Genomic DNA, 21,046 nt, shown 5'->3' on the forward strand with positions numbered 1-21,046 from the left:
GGAGTACAAATACAATTTGTAAAAATTATGAAGGGAATTAGGATAATGGATGCGGGCTGTTACTTTAAAATGAGCTCAAGAAGAACACAGAAAGACAGCTGGAAACTACTAAGGGTACATTTTTCACAAATGTTGAGAAGTGTTTCTTCACACCATAGACAAACAGAGTAAATCACCAAGCAGTGTGGTTGACAGCAAGACTTTAAGAAGCGTCACAGCTAGACTTGATGTTTTTTTTTGGAGGAAGTAGGTGGATAGGATTGGCAAGCTTTGTTGGGCCAAATAACCTGTTCTCATCAAATGTTTCAGTGTTTATAATATAGATGGAAAAAGAAACACACCACTCTGTTAGACTTAGATTTTAACCTTATTTCATGAATTATTAATAAACAAACGACACAAGAAAATAGTAGAAAAATAAGAACCACCTGAAAACAATTTCAGCTCTGAATGTGAACCGTCATCTTGCAGTCCTTCAGTGCCTTGTGTGACCACCTGTTACAGCCACCACTGCTCGACAGCTGTGATGAACAATGAGCCTTTGAAGCTGCACTCGTCAGATGTTATTCCATTCCTGTGGAATGGCCTAACAAAGTTGCTGGTCAACAGCAGGAAAAGGTTGCAGTGGTGGGCTTGTCAGAGGTGCTTTGTGAGGTCCAGAAGAGAAGGCAGGCCAAGGCAGTACATGTACACCAGCATTCATTCATCAGGGTGGTTGTGACTATAACCAATGTGTGTGGCCTGATAAAGTCTTTCTGACCTTGTAGGGTCAGAAGACTAGGAGGTTTGAGCAGAGAGCCTGTGACATGTCACCTTGCTTTATGACTGGCGACATAGAATTTCTTTCTTACTGTCCTGTCACTGATATAAGAATTGTACATGCCAGCAGTTTCAGCAGCAATACAGGTGGAAATATGAAACAATCTCTTACATGGACCAGCCTGATGTGCCAGTCCTACTCTGGTATGGTCACTGTAGATTATGTGGGTCAGCTGAGTCAATGACCTGACACATTCAGTGTCATATTCGCTGACAGAAGAGGAGAGGATGAAGGATGCAGACCCATTACTCAAACCAGGTCTGCATCTGCTTTTCTGTGGACATGCACTAGTCAAAGTCAATTTTAACATAATCTTGATCCCAAGAACTATTTTAACTAAGAATCTGCATCAAAACAATTTTGATTAAATGAACAGCAGTGATGCTGAAGTACTAGCTGATCAAGCCACGTGATTAAAGATATGGTCCATAACTAGAGGTCTGTGCCACTATGGGCAGACATCCTACTCTCCATCAGATGAATGAATACCAAAATAATAGACCTCATACTCCAAATCAAAGAACAACGTCAAGTCAACAAAACAAAAAAGCTAATAAACACATTAAAGATCTAAACACCACATTGGACGCTAAAGGCAGAATATATTATGCATATATTCTATTAATAAAATGCTACATGGATGACATAGTCAATACCAGAACAGAGCACCACCAAAGCAGGTAACAAATGTATGTACAGTATGAACAATTTAAACAAAGCAGCAGGGGTGGGATGTATGCATATACAGCCTAGCAGAGGGACAAAGACAAAAACAAAAACCTACCCAGTATGAGCTTTACTGAAGTAGCTCAGTGTGTCAATGGTATTCTTTGTCTGCATTATAAGAGTTCTTCCCAGTCTTGTCTGTAATAAAAGTAGCCAGGACTCTGTTTCAAGCATTTTTTAAGTTGTACACTGATGCCGTCTGTGTTGTAACTGTCAATGATCTACATTAATGCTTTCCGATATTCATGCATACAAGTTTCCTCCAAAAGCCAATGTCGCATTACATGACTCCTACTCATAGGGCTTGCCAGATGTGCAGATGCCACTGGTGATCTCATCACTGGACCATGTAAATTTTAACAACTGAAAATCACAGGGTGTGTTAAATTACATGACAGCGTGTAGACTTTCTCCAGTACAGTTGTGTTTGCCCCTTTTTCTGATAGTCAATAGTGTGCTACCTGACAGAGCCGGTGCTGTACAAAAGGTTGACTGGTATGGCAAGTTCAGTTGCAATCTTGGCATTTTTGTCATTTTCATATTGTTGTGGTATATAAAATACAGGACATCAGACAGACAGGCATGTCTTATGTTTGTAAGGTCCAAAACACATGCCATTTTGGTAAAACTGTATGAACATCTATCTAGAACTCTTTGACGACTGGAGGAACTGAGGAAGGAGAATATATATTTTTCCATTCTACATAATAAAATATTCGCCTGCACAGCTATACATATAAAAAGTAAATTGCTAAATTACTGTTTTTCAGGATGGATTACGGAGATTATCAGGGAATGAGTACATCTTCGCAACAAAACGTAGGCATCTTTTATTTATTTATATGCCATTTTAAAAATTTGTAGTATTTTTTTCTTTTCTGCATAGGCTGCTACTTGTATGTGAACTATCATAAATGTACATAAATTAAATTAAAGTACATTTACCTAAAAATCCCCTTGGAATCAATAAAGTATCATGCTCCATTTATTACCAGTAATATTCTTCTGACCATTTAGCTTTAAAAACACAAAAATCTAAAGAAATAAATTGAATTGTGATAAAATGTGTTTTCTTTCCCCTCAAAAAGAAACCCATCACATAGCTGGTCATCTCATCACTCCACTCTCACTGAATGACATCCCACCCCGAGTAGCACAGACTATGGAAAATGAAGAGTCCTGGGATTTTGACATTTTCAATTTGGAAGGTGCAACTCTGAAAAGGTTAGTTTATTTGCATATTAATACCACCAAAGACAGCAAAGCAGAGCCTTTGTTTTCTTGAGAATGGTCCCCAGAAAGATTCAAATGCTGTCATTATCGTATAATTGAGTATGTTTCCTTCCACAATTGTGACATTCACCAGTTTTAAAAATTTTCATAAATGCAGTTTTGTTGGTTGCCTTTACCATCCATGAAGTACAATTTCCACTTTTAGAGTGCACGGGTTAACGAGAAGGGTGTTTGTGTAGCATGTCCTACAACCACCAATATTATTGGAATGGCTCCTTGCTTTTAATTTATGATCTGCCCTTCTAGGTTAGAATTGTTTTAAAGATTGATTAGCGCCACTGCCTCTCTCAGCTCCACAGTTCAGGGTTTAAATCCTAACATGGACACTCTCCACATGCAGTCCGCACATTCCTGAATTGGTGTGTACAGTGATCCCTCGCTATATCGCGCTTCGCCTTTCGCGGCTTCACTCTATCGCGGATTTTATATGTAAGCATATTTAAATATATATCGCGGATTTTTTTGCTGGTTTGCGGATTTCTGCGGACAATGGGTCTTTTAATTTCTGGTACATGCTTCCTCAGTTGGTTTGCCCAGTTGATTTCATACAAGGGACGCTATTGGCAGATGGCTGAGAAGCTACCCAACTTACTTTTCTCTCTCTCTCTTGCGCTGACATTCTCTGATCCTGACGTAGTGGGATTGAGCAGGGGGGCTGTTCGCACACCTAGACGATACGGACGCTCGTCTAAAAATGCTGAAAGATTATCTTCATGTTGCTCACTTCTGTGCAGCTACTTCGTGAAGCGACATGCTGCACGGTGCTTCACATACTTAAAAGCTCGAAGGGCACGTATTGATTTTTGATTGTTTGTTTTTCTCTGTGTCTCTCTCCCTCTCTCTGCTCCTGACGGAGGGGGTGTGAGCTGCCGCCTTCAACAGCTTTGTGCTGCGGTGCTTCGCATACTTAAAAGCCAAACAGCCCTATTGATTTGTTTGGTTTTCACTCACTTTCTGACATTCTGTGCTCCTGATGCGCACTCCTTTGAAGAGGAAGATATGTTTGCATTCTTTTAATTGTGAGACGGAACTGTCATCTCTGTCTTGTCATGGAGCACAGTTTAAACTTTTGAAAAAGAGACAAATGTTTGTTTGCAGTGTTTGAATAAAGTTCCTGTCTCTCTACAACCTCCTGTGTTTCTGTGCAAATCTGTGACCCAAGCATGACAATATAAAAATAACCATATAAACATATGGTTTCTACTTCGCGGATTTTCACCTTTCGCGGGGGGTTCTGGAACGCAACCCCCGCGCTGGAGGAGGGATTACTGTATTCTTTCTCAAGTTACTCTTAATTTTCCTATTCACAGCATAAACATTTGTGTTTGGTAAATGGACATGTACTATCTAAACTAGCACAGTGTAAGTGGACATGTGAGTATGATCTTGAGTGGGCCCTGTCATTCTGTCTAAGTTTGTTTTCTGTCTTGTGCCCAATGCAAGTGGGATTGGTTTGGGCCCCTGTAAACCTCAACTGGAGAAAGCAATTTTGAAAATACACTAATTAACTTTGCATTTATCATTTACAATTCATCATCATCCATTTTCAAGTATTTTTATTATGTCTGCCATAATGTATTTTTTATTATTCTAAACTACCTGGTAGTTACAGTAACTGGTTGCTACATCATTCCCTAAACAGATCACAACCATATTGTTGCTGAATTAGTAAATGCCACATACTTTCATTTGGTTTGTCGTCCTCCTCCTTTCCAGTCCCTATGGGACGGGCACATGCAAGATTTCTGTGTTAAAGCCAGACCCTTTTGCTATATCATAAGGCAACCTCGAATTGTTATTTTTTTTTTTTTTAAGATGGTAAATAGGCTTAGTCAGAACTAAAATCATTTGGATTCATACTGTGTTTCAACACTTACATATTTTCTGATAAAGATCTCATTATTATTATTAATGATTTGATTCATTATATGATCATTTTTTTTTACAGTTTTCCCAAAAAAACACAAAATGAAAGTCTAATTCCTGTTTTCAGTATGCATAAGTTATGAATGAACATTTACTTTGTGTACAGAACACACCATTATAAGCCACTTGCAGTACTGTATTACACTGAATAAAACACAATGAATATCCATTCCCTTGTATTTTATTTGCACTGTATTTTTAATCTGCTTTAAGCATACAGTGCACTCTAGTGTTAAGGCACTGAACTGCAAAGTGTTCAGCTCAGTCATCCCTACTGACTCACTGTGTGACCCTACAAGTCAATCGACCCTCCAGGGCTTTAACTGCTAAAATACAGAAACACACATATAAAAAGTAAGTAAAGTGCCTTACAATAACTATCACTGTGGAAGGGTGTCACATACAAAGTTTATATTTTAAAGTAATTAATACCAATGTAAAGCTGGAGGGTGACCCTGAAATCCAGAGTCCCAAACCCACCAAAATAGAGGGTGTTATTGGGGACTGACTACAAGGACACCAAATGTCTCCCCTCAGTATTATAGCTGATCCATACAGGGACATTAAAAGTTAAAATGGTTTTGGGGTCTCTTTTCAAAGGCAGAAACATTTCGGGCAGTCCAGGTTGTTTAACCACTCACAGGAGTACAGGTAGAGCCAGCTGCATCCTGACCCCAAGACTATATACTAACATTCTTAGCCACAGAAGTGGACCCAGGGATTTCCTTAGCGAGGGGTTCAGTCTTTGTCTACAGTCAGGCAGTGAGCTGCAGTAAGTGGCAGCAATACAGGAAGGTCTGAGATTTGATAATCTGAGGTCACTCTGCAAATTAAAAGAGTTTGATGGGAATCTAGGGGGAAAAGGCCCTCTGGAAATGAAAAGGTTAATTTCTTGCCTCTTTGTTTTAGTACTTTTTGTTCTCCCATTGACCATCCCACTCCCTTTTTATCTGTTTAATAAAAGCACCATGTGCCTACATGCCATATTAGGAGAAACTTACTCTAAAGGAAATAATTCTTAGATCTTGACATTTGTTTAAACTAGATTGGTTTTGAAATTTGAGCTAATAACATGTAACATCAAAAATATGCAAAGATTTCTGTAAATTGTGAAAGGAAGTAAATAGCTTTCATCCAACCATATTTCCTCTTCTCTTATTTAGAAAGTGGACAAATAGAAACTCCAGTTTTATTTACAGTGCAACTTACTATATTTTGTACTTTGTTTGTGCCAATGTTTAATTTTTTTTAGGCCATTGGTTTACCTGGGTCTTAAAGTGTTTTCACGTTTTGGAGTCTGTGAATTCCTGAACTGCTCTGAAGCAACACTGAGGTCCTGGCTGCAAGTGATTGAAGCAAATTATCACTCCTCCAACTCCTACCACAACTCAACACATTCTGCTGATGTTTTGCATGCAACGGCCTATTTTCTGTGTAAAGAAAGGGTCAAGGTAAGCTAAACTGCATCTTTTTCACGTGAAATGTTAAACTTTCAGTGATCATTGCAAACTCACAAATTCTTAAAATACTGGAGGATAAGCAGGATTGTACCATAATCTAAAACAGGAGAGTGTTCAGAGTCCAGTAATTTTATACCAATAGTAAGTAAACAATCAATCTTATAAAAAGATGAGAATGCAGCCCAGGCAGTTCAGGTATCTGGCAGGGAGATTCTGCTTTATTAACAAGCTTGACTTTTATAAATGAGCAATGAGAAATACAAATAGCAGTAGTGCTTATGGGACTTTCAAAAACATTTTAAGCACATCATCCCATGAAAATCGCATTATCAAGCTGCAAACAGTGGAGATTCAGGAGGTGGGCACAGTACAAGTCTAAACATAGAAAATGAAGGGATATGGTGGTATTTTTCTGAATTGTGCGGGGTCTAGTAATGGCCAATACTAGTGCCACTGCTCATTTTGCATTTATATAGGTTATTACAAGTGTTGAAAATCAGTTACATTCACAGATGATAGTAGATCAGGCAGGCTAGCATATGAACCTTGCAGGTATTGATATATCACAAATTATGTAGATAAGTAGGTCAAAAGTCATGTAGAAAATAAGTTTCATATCAATAAATTTAAACATTTTGCACATAACACCTAAAACTATTGCATAAATATACATTCACACAGTTTATTGGAGCTACAAAATATACCTTATGGCAGGGGTGGGCAGATTCAGTCCTGGAGGGCCGCAGTGGCTGCAGGTTTTTGCTCCAACCCAATTGCTTAATAAGAAGAAGCCCTTATTGCTCAAGTAACACTTCAGCTTCACTTTAGTTGTCTGGATCGTTAAGATTTTGAACCATTATTGCTTATTTTAGTCTTAAACAGCTGTATTCTTGTTTTTTAATTGCTCCTAATTAGCAATAACATGCAAATGACAAAATAGACCAGCATTTCTCCATTTAGCTTGGTAAAATTTACACCTGTGTGTATTTATCACGCACTATTTGGTTTAATTAAATACTTGGAAGGAAAGTGAAGAGAAAAAAGTGAAGCACTGAGAATTACTCATCTGTTTTAGACTTCAAATCATTTGGATGATATCCTTAGAAAGGAAAATAAATCTAGGATATGAGAATGACCTGACATGGCAGAGTTAAAGCACTAGCAAGCCATGCAATTAAATAATTGACAAGGATTGGTTTTTAATTAAGCAACTGAGTTGGAACAAAAACCTGCAGCCACTGCGGCCCTCCAGGACTGAATCTGCCCACCCCTGCCTTATGGCAATCCTTTTAGACTCATCATTGTCTGAAACCTAGCAATGCATTTGCAGTAAATAATTGAATAAACAGAGTGAAACACACTGATAGATAGATAGATAGATAGATAGATAGATAGATAGATAGATAGATAGATAGATAGATAGATAGATAGATAGATAGATAGATAGATAGATAGATAGATAGATAGGAAGTTGATGAATGGCACTTTTTATGATAGGCAATGAAATATACTTTATTGATTCCCTAGGTATCACAAAATATCTAAGTACTATCTGTTGCTGCTCCTGGAGCAACATGGAACACAATGTGTCACCAGACAGTGGAAAAACAAAAACAATAAGTATAAAATATACAGTGTTCATGTAATATAAATATACATTGGTATCTTGCTCGATGCATACTGTCCTAATTGAAAATTGTCTCTACTGTGTCTTATATAACTTGCAAGGGTAAAAACAGGCTATATGGGAGGAGGCATTTAACAGCTGAATCACTTTGGGCAAAAACGAAGCTCAGTTATCACCTGTATAAGCCATTAAGTAAAGATGCTATAGGGCAAAGTCTAGAGAATGATCAGCATTGGCCACTGTACCCTATAATTTTCATGTCGTCCTCTTTTCTGCCACTACTTGCAGTGAATCCAAATTAAGTCCTGTACAGAGTTCCCCCTTTTCAGTTGTTTCGTATCCCCTAAATTGTGTCCCCCAAAATATTGCAGCATAGGGAAAGGTACTCGCCACTGTCGAGCAGTAGAACATCCCTGGCAGCTTTTATAACACATTAAAGAGTCCAGTTTGGTCTGTTTTGTAAAGCAGGTTAGTGTTGATCACTCAATCCAGTCTACCAGTCAGATTAAAAAGAGTGCTGGGTTATATAGTGTGCTGTGTGGACTAAAAGTCAAAAGAGGTTAGTCATGAATAACGTACTTTTGAGGCCTTGACAACCTGGGTGTTCTCCACACACACACAAGAATGACATACCAACACCACAAGAAAGTTAAAAAAAATGAGCTACTAGACAGATCCCAACATGCCAGGCTATTAGGAATGATTGAAATAATTATTTTAAACCTAAAAAGAATGAAATGGAGCAAGGCAGAATTAGGACCAGTCTGGGGTAGGTGGTTGACTGTGGTGTGTTTCTAGTAGCTCTTTTCAGTGTGTAGGGTGCATCTCATTAAGCTGGGTACCTGGAAGCAGCAGTGACTTTTGGAAAAGGGGTTGTAGCAAACCATGACTATTCTGATGATAAACGTTTAAACCTGGGACGGGCTCTTAAACTGGCCCTGGACAAAAGCGTTTGAAATTTTGATGGGAACAAACAAAGTAAAGGCAACCTGTTACTTAGAAACCAATGTTTTCAGTTCTGTCGTCAGGCTCAGTCTATTTTGGTGTTTTTTTTTAATTTTCCTCATTTTGGTGTTTGATTATTTATAGATATTTTTTCTGCATTTCTTATATTATGCTTCTCCGTGTGTCGCTTTGGTTGTCAGGGATACTTTGCCATTTCTTGGTTGCTTGAGTGTACCTGTCACTTTTCCACATAATGAGCACTATCCTTATTTAAAGAAGAGAATCTGATAGCACCTGTTGTCCTTACTTTAAATCAGCTGAAGCAAAGACTCTGTGTGCTGTTCAGAAACATGCTTAATTTAAAGAATGCCAAGTCTTTGACTTTTGAGTCTTCATTTGACATAATAGGGAAAGTTGGCCAAGTTGTGTTAACCTGCCAGTTTAATTTTTTTTTTGTTTTTGTAAATTGAAACTTCAGCCACTCTGTTAAGGAACAAATTCAATTTATTTTTGGATAAAAATATTTACTGTTTGCCACTATAGATTCGTGGAGCAAGTTATAGTGGTGTAGCTCAAAGTAGCACTCTGGACCTTTAGTTTGTTATACAAGGTACATGATGGGAGTGTGAAATGATAAGCTTTAGTGACCTTGAATGGCCTCTTTTGTAAAGACTTGTATTGTTTGTTGTAAGTGACATTAGAATCCTGGAGCTCCTCCAATTTACATATATCGTTTTTAAAAGGCATTTATTTAATTGTTTAATGGTTCATGGTTTTGATGAATGGAAAATTAGTAAAGTTTTGTACCAATGGTTTTCAGTCCTTCCTTTTGGCATTCATTAAAGTTTTCCTTCTTTCTTTCTGAAAGTGAACATGTAAAGACGTTTCTTATAAGGAAAATGATAACAGAATTAGAGGTCAAAATGTGATCACGTTTGTTTTTTAATGTCCGGAACAACACCACTTCTTCAGTCATTTGTCCATCCTATTGGTTAGTGGTTCTGTTTACATGGCCTATGCTTATTTTCTTTTTTGTACAATTTCACCAACCTTTAATCAAACCTGTCGCCCGGGTGCCCTATAACAGGAGCCGCCACACTCCATTCAAAAAGCCAGAGTTGGGTGAAAGAAGACAAAGCTTGAGGGAGGAGTAAGGAAGAGAGGAGAAGAGAAACAAAGAAGGCAAAGAAAGTTTAATTGGTTTACTGTGCTGTTGTGTGAAGCGAGGGAGAAGAACTCCCCTTATATAATAAAACGTGTGTGTTGCTGAACTTGTGACCTGGTGTCTATTATGTCAGGTGTTTGGGGAACTGTGTAGCCCCTGGAGGTATTATATTATATATATCTATTATAAAAAAAATCTTTGGGAGGGAGACGAGACATGATCTTCTTGGAAGACAATCTGAAGTCCCGCAAGAGACGCTTTAACTTGCTCCCAGCTCTTAAAACAACGACAAGCAACAAGCAAAACACGCAGCTCGCCAGCAGCAGAAACCCATCAGATGTTCTGACTACTTCTCCTTGCATGTGTTCAGCCACCCTAACCCCGACCTTCACAACGTGAGCGGCAGAGATGCGAAGTGGCAAAAGGACAGCTGCTGTGCAGGCTTTAAAATGATCGACGGGCAGCAACAGCAGCAGAAAGACAGCAGATGATCCAACAGCATCTCCTTAACATGCGTTCAGCCAGGGACCCACCGAGGGCCGGAAATAAAGGACAAATATTGTTTTTACAAAAGTTTTAAAGTAAAAGTGAAAATAATACATATGTAACAATTTCCATGAAACTAACAATCTCTTTAAATTGTATATCCAGTAAACCAAACCCAAGGGTGGGCGAGCGAAGCAAGCACTCCGCCCCCTAATATCTCTCTCTCTCTCTCTCACTTTTCGCGTTTGAAACGGAAATGACGTATGACCACGCAATATGGAAATTACGTTGAGAACAAAGTGGATGCTGGGAGGCACGGAATGTCGGGCTGCTCTGCCGGGTCGAGAGCTTCACAGTTTCGGGCAGCGTCCTCTCTTCTCGCACTGTTTGTGACACTTCAAGTGCCCCGTTGGCTCCATGCAAATGAGTAATCGGCGCCATTGAAGCAGGACTCTGTTTGTAAATTGTCCTGCACTACTTCTTACTGTCCCTTAAGGTGAGTTCGGGTCACTAAAACCCCGCAACATTCAAGGTTGCTTTTGTAATCAATTATTTTAAGAAGATGGAGAGTTTACATCTAAGAAGATGTACAGACTTCTTCATGTAAAGTGTTGGACTTGGGAATTGTTTGGACCTTCTGCCCATTAAGCACGGAAGGGCAGCGTCCACATTTATCATAATCATTTTTCTCTTGAATCACAGGCACATAGTGCAAGGTTGTCAGGCGCTGTAATTTCTTTTTGTATTCGGCGCCCTCGCGCCGACCAATTAACTTGTTCCACGTCATCCCTCCATAGGCATTCGATGACATGAACGTGTCTGCAAAAAGTGGTGTCTCCTGCGCCCTACAAAAATACTATAAAAGTCGATCAGCCGGCGCGCGTACGTAGCTGTGCCGGCCTTTGAGATGGTGACTGTGCTTCTGCCTTAAGTGAAAGCAAGCACTTTTAATTTTTTTCCTCCTTCCCCTGAGCTATATCCCAGACAACCACGGGAAACACAACCAGGCAAACACGGGATCCCTTTTCTAGACCGCGGCAAAAAAATAGGGTTATGAGGTCGTGGGAGGCACGCACAGGAGTGGCGGACCAACAGTGCCATCCCGGCCGATTAACCCCTTAACCGCCCTCTGCCGGATATATCCGGCACCGTTGTTTTATTGCTAACGCCATACTGCCGGAATTATCCGGCACATTTGCCTGTGATTATATGAATGCCTGGCAAGTAGTATAACTGACGGTTTGGCGTGGGTATTATTACTACGTTGTATTTCGACAAGTCTGTGGTTGTTTTGGCCGGTCATGTGACGTGATTCGCATGTAACAGCTGTGAATATGGCGAAACGTAAACTGACTTCAAGTGAGGCTTTGCAGGCGATTTTGGACAGTTCTGATCATGACTGTAGCAGTTCTGAAGAAGATTTTAGCGACAATGATGAGCAGCAACGTGCGCTGCATGATACTGTGAATGAAGATGCATCGGATGACGGCGCTGAGTGGGTGTATCCCCAGCATCTCAGCTGGGCTGCTGCCCGTGGTGAACTACCTTTTCTGCATCCGTTTGAGGCAACGTGTGGCTTTATTGTTGATGTAAACAATTACACTGCTGAGCAGTTTTATGAGCTGTTTGTGTCACCTGATTTGATCAGACATTTTGTTCATCAGACAAATCTGTATGCAGCACAGTTTATTGAGAAAAATCCCAATTTACCTCCACATTCCTGTGTTCGTGCTTGGTTTGACACTGATGAAAACGAAATGAAAAAATTCATTGGGATTTTGATGTTGATGGGAATAATCAGAAAACCAGATATTGAGATGTACTGGTCTACAGATCCCATGTATGCAACACCTATTTTTGCAGCTGTCATGACACGTAACCGATTCTCTTTGCTGCTGAAATTCTTTCATTTGAATGACAACAGAAATGAGCCAGATAAGAAAGATCCAAACCGTGACCGCTTGTTCAAGCTACGTCCTTTGATTGATCATTTATTTGAAGCATTTCAGTTGCCCTACATGCCAGGACCGTCAGTTGCAGTTGATGAAAGTTTATTGTTGTGGAAGGGCCGCTTACAGTTTCGACAGTATCTACCATTGAAAAGGGCACGGTTTGGTATCAAGATGTTTTGCTTAGCTGAGAATTCAGGTTACATTTATAGATTTCGTGTATACACTGGAAAAGAGGATCCTATGAGTAGTATTTCAGCAGTGTTGCCAGATGAATGTAAGGACTTTGGACTTTCAGAAAAACGCTGTCGTGTCTGTTCAAAGAAGGGTCAGCGTAGAGACGTCAAGACCTTCTGCTCAAAGTGTCCCAGCAATCCAGGACTTTGTGCAGTTCCCTGCTTTGGCCTGTGGCACAGCAAACTCAAATACTGGGAATGAAACTATGATTGACTGAACTACTTTTGAATTACTTTTGACTGTTCCGTTTTGTAGTTGACAATAAATCCAGAAGCCTGAGAAAAGGTACATTTTGTGTTTGATTATGTGTTTGCCCATTTCTAGAACTTGCACAACATTTAGTGGTCAATACTGCTTGAATAAATGTAAAAAATGTAAAAAAAATGTAAAAAAGTAAAAAAACGAAAATTGTTCAGATTTCGCCTTGCATGGGGAATATTTAGGGAGTTGGCGGTTAAAGGGTTAATGGCAGGGCCGTCTCTCCAGTCTACACGCGACCCGCCGCGGCGCTCCCCAAAAGGCGCTCATATCGTCAGCGAAGATGTCTGTCTATACTATATAAAAGAAAAAGGCAAATTTCCTTTCTTTATACCTTTTATCCCAAACCAAAGCCTCTCTCTCTCTTAACACTGCAGAGGACACAAAACTAATTTTCTTTAATTGCTGGTAATGCCAATAAGGCACATTACCACAGGCAGAAATTTGGACGTTCACATAGAAAATGTAATTTCTATACCACAGCCGTCGTGTAGCGCCTTTCAAAAGGGATCTACTACCGAGAGATGATCCAAATACATTTTAGCTGCTGTTAGTACTACTTATCTGTTGTGTTATACCGCCTTTAAAATGTAGTTTACCTGAAACCACTCCAGTAGTGATCAATGTATCTTTACTTCTTAAAATGTTAATGTGTTACTGTTTAATAACTTATAGACTATATTTTATTTTTTTCCCTTGCACTCAGTGAGCGAAGCCACTGGGTAATCAGCTAGTATGTATGTGTGTGTATATTATATATATATATATATATATATATATATATATATATATATATATATATATATATATATATATATATATATATATATATATATATACACACACACACACACATTTTATGGTATATTTAGTATATTTTTATGTTTAAACTTGCTACAGTAGCAAGTCAGTTTCTATTTGGTGATATAAATTGGAGACATTCACATTGAAAACTGGAGGTAGTTAGATGAGGTCACCAAGTATGAAATGAAAGCTGCACCATGGAGACCATTTAATTTCATACGGCTAATATTTTGTAAACTTCAGGTGAATGAGAAATGGGAAGCTAGCTTCATTATGTGGAACTGAATGGCCTGTTCACTTCAAAACAAACTTTATAATCAGTGGCTTCTGATAATAAAACGTTATTGTCTATTCTTGTGTTTGTAGAGCTGAACTTATTGGCTTTTTAAAAGATTATTTAATGGAAATAGGAAAGCAAATCATTAACATGTTCATTAAATAACCAATGCATTTTTCATCAGTATTACTGTTAATCAAGCATAATTTTCATCCACTGACTGAGCCAAGAATTTCAGCTAAAAAGCAAAAAACAGTCTCTAATTATGGTTCAGACTGGAGTGGAATATCTAGCAGCTTAATGTCGTCTCTGGAGACAAAGTGTTATACTGTACTCCAGGCTGAGGTGAATCATGTCATACGAAAGACATCTAAATGTATTTGAGCACCTGAACTGTACATATTTAATTTTAATCATCATTTTTATAATATTCAAATTACTGTGGTCCTGAGGTGTCACCTGTTGCACAGCTGCACTCAAGTCCCATACATCACTGCTTAAAGTCTATAAATTATCAGCCTCTTTCAGAACACACTAACTACAGGTGACAATATATCTCAACAAATGTAACACACAGGCCCTTTTAGTATCTCCTAGAGTAAAGGGGAGAGGTGGGCTTTTTATAAAACACTACCGGTGTGGCAGCAAGGAGAAACCAAATATGGGATAAATTAATGAATTATTGAAAGTAAGTCTTAAAACCAAAAGAAAAAAAAAAAACACACCACACCTGCTCTCTTTGCTTAACCTTAACATCATCAATGGACTGGCAACTACCTGGCAAACAGATCAAATAAAATGTACAAAATGGTGCTGCCAACATCAAAAAGAAAACGGCATCATGGCAAAATGTTCATATTTAAGTGGTATTAAGAACATGTCTAAATATAAAAAAATAAATGTAACCATTGCGTTCTTTCGCTTCCCAAACCACCAGAACAATGCCTTGATTATTTTTAATGGCCAAGGAATGACTACAAAAAATTTAAATACATTTCAGATCATAAGAGTGTATTTTGCTTGAAAGTTGCTATATAAATGCAGCTCTGGTTATTACAGTGGTTGTTGTCTAACTGGCAGAGTCTCGATTAGTGGGGACATTTTCTTCTAACTCTTGCCATGTAACAGTGAAGAGAAACAATCACTGATTGTTGTATAATTAGCAAAGTACACTCATAAAAACAACATTGTGTTTTTGAAAGCCTTTATGAAAGTTATTATTCATTTATCCTCTTTAATAAAATCCCTGTGTGCGTCCAGGTGTCCATGTGTGTGTGTCTTCTGGTGAAATGCGCATGCACGGGGCACGGTGCGATGCGCGATATTACTGTCAAAGTTAGAGGCATTTTACGGAAATACAAACCAGTATTACTGCGAGACGAAATTAAAGGTACACAATACAGTGACGCATATTACAGCCACATACAAGCCAGTATTACTGTCAGAGGAGATTAAAGGCAAATTACTGACGCGCACGCCTGCATTACCGCCAGAGAAAATTAAAGGTATATTACGGACGTACAAGCCAGCGGACGTACAAGACAATATTACTGTCACAGAAAATTAAAGACACACAATACACGGCGGCAGCCCACGAAGAACGGTCAGCTCAGCAAGTAAACATCAACAAAAGAAAGGCTGAAATAAAGAAAAATACGACCAACAAAAAGAATGAGGTCAAAGTCCCTTGCCATTTAATATAGACTGTTCCTACTAATGTTTATGCACTACTGTTCTAGCACCCGTTATTGTAACGGGCTAAATGACTAGTATTTATATAAAAAAATGACTGATAAACCCTTGGAAATCACTCCAGGTTTTTTTGGTCCCACGCCTCCAATGGTACAAGGAAAACCCCACACAATATGTTGTTTGACTCATCTTGATGTCAAGTAGTACAAGACATCAAGCTTTTTGAAGCTCCCCTGTTTTTGTCACTGTAGACCCAAAGGCCTCTCATTTGTAGGCCATTTTAGGACCATATTTTGTGCAGAAAGTTATACCCTTATGATAAAGAGTAAATTGATAGGTACCTTCAACAAAAATGAGCAGAAGGACTTGAAGTTGTGTGTGCCACGTCATCCGACCAAAGAGGTTCACCCCATAATAGGATATGAGGAGTCAAAAGTTTCTCTTCTTCATAAAACTTCAAAAATATGGGAATATAGGCATGTATAGTGTTGTTATATGCTACTTTGTGGTTGATGATCATAAATGTGATCATATGTTTTAAATCCCTCTAAGGGCCGCTCTAACAATCACAAATTTTAAACATAAGCACGTGGGGTATCGTTTTAGACTAGATCAAGGTCAGTGATTATGAATGTAATGTTACTTTTTTATTTTTGATCCTTTACTAGGGATCTAGCCCTCTATAGACTTCTATCTGAGGGTAACAAATTACACATTTCTTTTACAATCCACAATATTTAGATAATAAACATTTAATTTTAGTATTTCAAGTATATGACCCAATTATTATTGTTCATTATGTACTTCTACCTCATGGAGTAAATCGTTGCATTTCTTATGAACACCCCAAATTAGGCTGGCTTATGCCAATTCTTACTTTTTATATTTCATTCTGTTATTTTATTTTTTTTTATTTGTTGATCAACTAAACAGCTCAATCCAGTCATTCATTAATCAAGTCCATTTAATCCAAATTAAGGATTCATGAGTTGCAACGCATCCTAACTGCAACAGGCACAAGGCTAAAAATATCTTTCTTGGGGAGCAAGTCATTAGAAAAAAATAAACTAAGACTATCCTGGCACATAAAACCTATGGTACTTAATACTCCTGCCAGGCCACTGTAGCTGTGGGTATGGTTTACATACTGTTATAAAGTGTAGCTATGGATACAGCTGGCAATCTGTCATGCTATGGCTGTGGTCATGGCTGGAGTTCTGTCACAATATATATAGGTAAGGGCCCAGTGTCCAGATTGGCAGAAAAGACTAACTGTCTCGTTGAATAGCTTTGAGGATGACTGGCACCCTGTTAAAATATACATCTATGGGCACGACTGGAACTCTTCCACATGTACAGTTGTGAGCACAGCTGCCATTCTATCTCAAAATACAACTATAGGTCCAGTTGGTGCTCTTTATAAATACTGTCCTGGCAGCGCCGGATTTAGACATTAGGCCCTAACCTATGGAAGTCTGTACAGGGTCTGTCTGGCAAGTGTTAAGGGAGAATGTGGCTATGGAACAACTAACTAGGCAAGAATGCCGCCAAGATACACGACACCACCATGAGCTGGAGGAGGAAGGGTTGAACCATTACAGCCTTAAACATATGCAAGTAAAACTGTTAAAAATGAAAAAAAAATTAAGAAATTTTGTGAGGCCCTATCTAAGCTGTAGCGTATTTTTGTAATTCCAAGTTTAGTGCTGGGTCCTGAACAGAAGTGTCCTTATATACAGTAGCTATGAATGTAACCAGCACTCTTTTTCAGTGCGCATTAGTAATAGCTAAAGGCGACATTCTCTCTCTAAATGTAGCTATTAACACAGCGAACACCATGTGAAAATGTTCAGATGCAGGTTCAACTGATGTTCTTCTTCAGTACAATGGGGGCACTGCTAACATCCTCTCTCAGAATATTCCTAAAGCTATGGCTAACACTCTTACTAAACAGCTATGAGCATGGCTGGCACTCAGTCTCATTGACTGGCACCCTGCCTCAGTATATGCAGTAGCTCTTTCAACATATGTTTCACTGGACATGACTGGTAATGTCAAAGTGTATAGCTGAGTAAACAGCTGTCTAGGTATATAGCTTTAACTGTAAGAAGCACAGAAATTTTCTCAGCATCATCAGTGCCTAAATGTGTCTTGCACTTCTTTAAATAACCCACAGTACCTTTCTAATGATAAATATATTTCCTTTCTTTGTTATTTTGCTTTCTAAATCCAGCATTTCATTACGGCTACTCTTATTATTTCGATACCGTCAGATCTACTGCTTAATGAGCAATGTATCATATAATCCCAAGAGGACAGCTGTATTGAAGCAATGTTAACCAATTTAAATTGAGAAATGTATTAGCAGCTCCTTTATATCATTACCTCTGTATCCTCTTGCGTCATTAAAATCATTACATTTACCAGTCAGCAGTTTATATATTTTATTTTCCGTTTTTTCCACATCCATGCACTTGTGACTATAAATTGGCCTGATGTGAGCGAGTGAATGCGGGAGTGCTTCTGAGTGTATCTTACGGTGGACTGGCGCTCCATCTAGGCTTGGTTCCTATCCTGTACCCAATCTTCGTGGAACAGACAACCATACTTATGCGACCCTGAGGTTAGGCGATGGAGGTTGGCTGTTGACGGATTTGTAAGTACCATGCAGTAACACATAAAAGGGACTAAGTATGATCAAGACTAAACACAATATTGTTCATAATTTCATTGCCAGAAGCCTTAAGCTAAAAAAAAACTGTATAGAGTGTAATACTCTTCTTCAGTGTTCTCCCTAGCGTCTCCGGCTAATTTAGTTGAGCACCAGGCTGTCATCTTGCATGACATTGTGAGATGACAGTTGCAGATCTACAGGCACAAGCAGATCTAATGATCTGCAGAGATGGCAGGTGACGAGTGGGCGGGTGGGCAAATATTGTTAAAGCTAATAGCAGGGGACGAGGCGGAGCGGAGTTCACAAGCAGAGTATGGAGAGGTGGGGTTTCGAGAGGGGGTGTACATGGTAATAGTGGGGGCGGAGCAGCTTAATACAGTAGCAAGGAGTATGGAGAGGTAGGTGTGCGAGAGGGGGCTGTACATGGTAATAGCGGGAGCAGAGCGGCAGTTCACAAGCAAAGAAGATGTGGAGGTGGGCAGGCAAGAGGAGGACTGATTAAATAAAAAAAAAAAAAAGTCTAGTGGAACCAGCCTGTCACATATCAGAAAAAGGGCGTCAGGAAGTGATGTCTCTGTTCTCAGCGTCAGTGCAGTGCGTACAGCAGCTCTCTTTTTATTCGGTACATAGCAAACCAATATATATACAGTTGTTTAAGCATTAGGTGTGTTCTGTGTGCAAAAATCCTTGTAGCACTCACTGTGGTTCCTGTTTAAAGTGACCCCATTTGCCGTTCTTATATTTGCTCATATTTGGACCTGTGTCCATATTGCAAAAAGTGTGTGCAGAAACCCTTGCAGCACACACTTGTGTCCTGAGCAAAAGTTTTGTCACTGAATTGCTGAGGGTTTTGTATGGAAGCGTATTAGGGCCATGGTAAAGAAAAAAAATACAGACAAAGTGAAGAAAAAAAAAAACTATGTTGAGAATAAAGTCGACATGTTGACTTTATTCTCGACATTTCCACTTTAATCTTGACGTTTATGACAAGAATAAAGTCGACATGTTGCTACATAACTTATGACGGGGTTTGAGAAAATCTAGTAAATTAAATATTCATTTTAAGATGAAGTTTAGTTTACAATGTTCTACTTTAATGACAAACTACGAGAATAAAGTCAACATGTCGACTTTAATCTCAAAATAAACGGCGAGAATAAAATAGAAATGTCGAGAATGCGTACCTGCCGTAGTGCAAGTGTGAATTGAATATCCAACAGGCTCTCACTTTCCCATTCAAAAGTCTTATTCATAGGTACTTTTAATTTTTTTCAAACATTTTACCAACATGAGCAAAAAAAAAAGTGTTCAGAAAACAACTGAGCTCAGTTACAGTATTTCAGAAAAGAGACATCACAAACTAATGAAGGTGCGGCGTCAACTCCTGATGTGGCAATTTCAGACAAAGACATTGCAGAGGCTGGTCCATCAGGGGAAACTTCTTCAGCACACACTCTACCAATCGATAAATCTAAGCACCGCTTGTCAGGCATAAACAAACGATGGTTTAAAGATTTTAAATTGGCTAATAGTGAAATAAAATGGTATGTGGTGCTCATTGTGCATGAAATATTCAAAGACACACCCCCTAAGGAGGGGTTTCCTTGGGTAAATTTGCCATGCACAAGAATTTGAAAAGAAAGCTTGCTGGACCATGAAAAAAGTAAAAACGCAGATTGAGTCTTCTGCTGACCTTTTAGGAAAGCATGTACTAGAGCAAACTGGAATCGGTCAAATTGAAAGATAATAACTTACAGAGAGATGCCTTTGTGGGAGTTTTAAGATCCATGCATTGACTGGCAAAAAATGAGTTGCCATATACAACGTTGTTTGAAAAGCTGTTGGAACACTGTAAAGAAATGGGTTGTTCCTTTTCACAACATCTCAATGTTGGTAAAAATGCTCATTAAACCTCTGAAAGAATAATGCAAGAGCTGCTGTATGTCTTTCTGCATCAGAAATAAAATCTAACATACTGAAAAATATACACGCAGAAAATATTTTCAGTATTCTGTGTGATGAAACCACAGACATCTCAGATGTAAAACAATTATTTATATTAAATATGTTTGCCAGGTCACTAAAGAGGTCAGATTTAGTTTTGTATCAACCCGCAATATGATTGATGGCAAAGCGGAGACTATAACCAACACACTGAGTGAGACTATGGACACTCTAGGCTTGAAAACTGCTAATCTGGTTGGACTAGGGTCAAATGGAGCTGCTGTTATGATTGGGAAACAGAAAGGTGTAACAAAACTGCTTAAAGACAAAACATCTAGACTCTTGGTCAACTGCCACTGTTTAAACCGCCAACTGGCCCTTGCAAGTGCCCAAGCAGCAGCTGCTGTACCTTATTTAACAAAATTGAACGACATCTTAAGGCAGCTATTCTATTTCTTCTAAAATTCTTCATTTAGGATGGCTGCTTTAACGGAAATTCAAAATATTCTGAATATTCCCCAGATTGAGCTGAAAATGGCCAGTGACACTAGATGGCTGTCTCATGACTTTGCAGCACAGTCACTACGACAGCATATGATGAGTGATCTCCTTGGAGGGCCCAGATCCTGGGGACTTTGATTATGGGAAAGCTGCAGACAACTGGGCCTCTAGGAAGAAAAGAAGAATAAATATTTAACTGAAGACACTTTCTGCATATGCAAGTTGGCTTTGAAGAATATTTTTTTTAATTTTTCTTCATTAG

The 21,046-nt window shown here is 38.8% G+C and overlaps 1 protein-coding gene across 3 annotated transcripts in view; it reads left to right on the forward strand.

The window, feature by feature from the left end:
• Positions 1-21,046, forward strand: part of pde8a (phosphodiesterase 8A) — a 324,022-nt gene that overhangs the window by 279,159 nt on the left and 23,817 nt on the right. For all 3 annotated transcript variants that reach the window (XM_051920426.1, XM_028823660.2, XM_051920427.1), the window contains 3 exons: positions 2,317-2,365; positions 2,635-2,770; positions 6,018-6,216. In XM_051920426.1, the coding sequence (XP_051776386.1) occupies positions 2,317-2,365; positions 2,635-2,770; positions 6,018-6,216 (384 nt within the window). The remainder of the gene's footprint in view (positions 1-2,316; positions 2,366-2,634; positions 2,771-6,017; positions 6,217-21,046) is intronic.

Source organism: Erpetoichthys calabaricus, chromosome 17 (assembly GCF_900747795.2).
Source record: "Erpetoichthys calabaricus chromosome 17, fErpCal1.3, whole genome shotgun sequence".
Taxonomy (NCBI): Eukaryota; Metazoa; Chordata; class Cladistia; order Polypteriformes; family Polypteridae; genus Erpetoichthys; species Erpetoichthys calabaricus.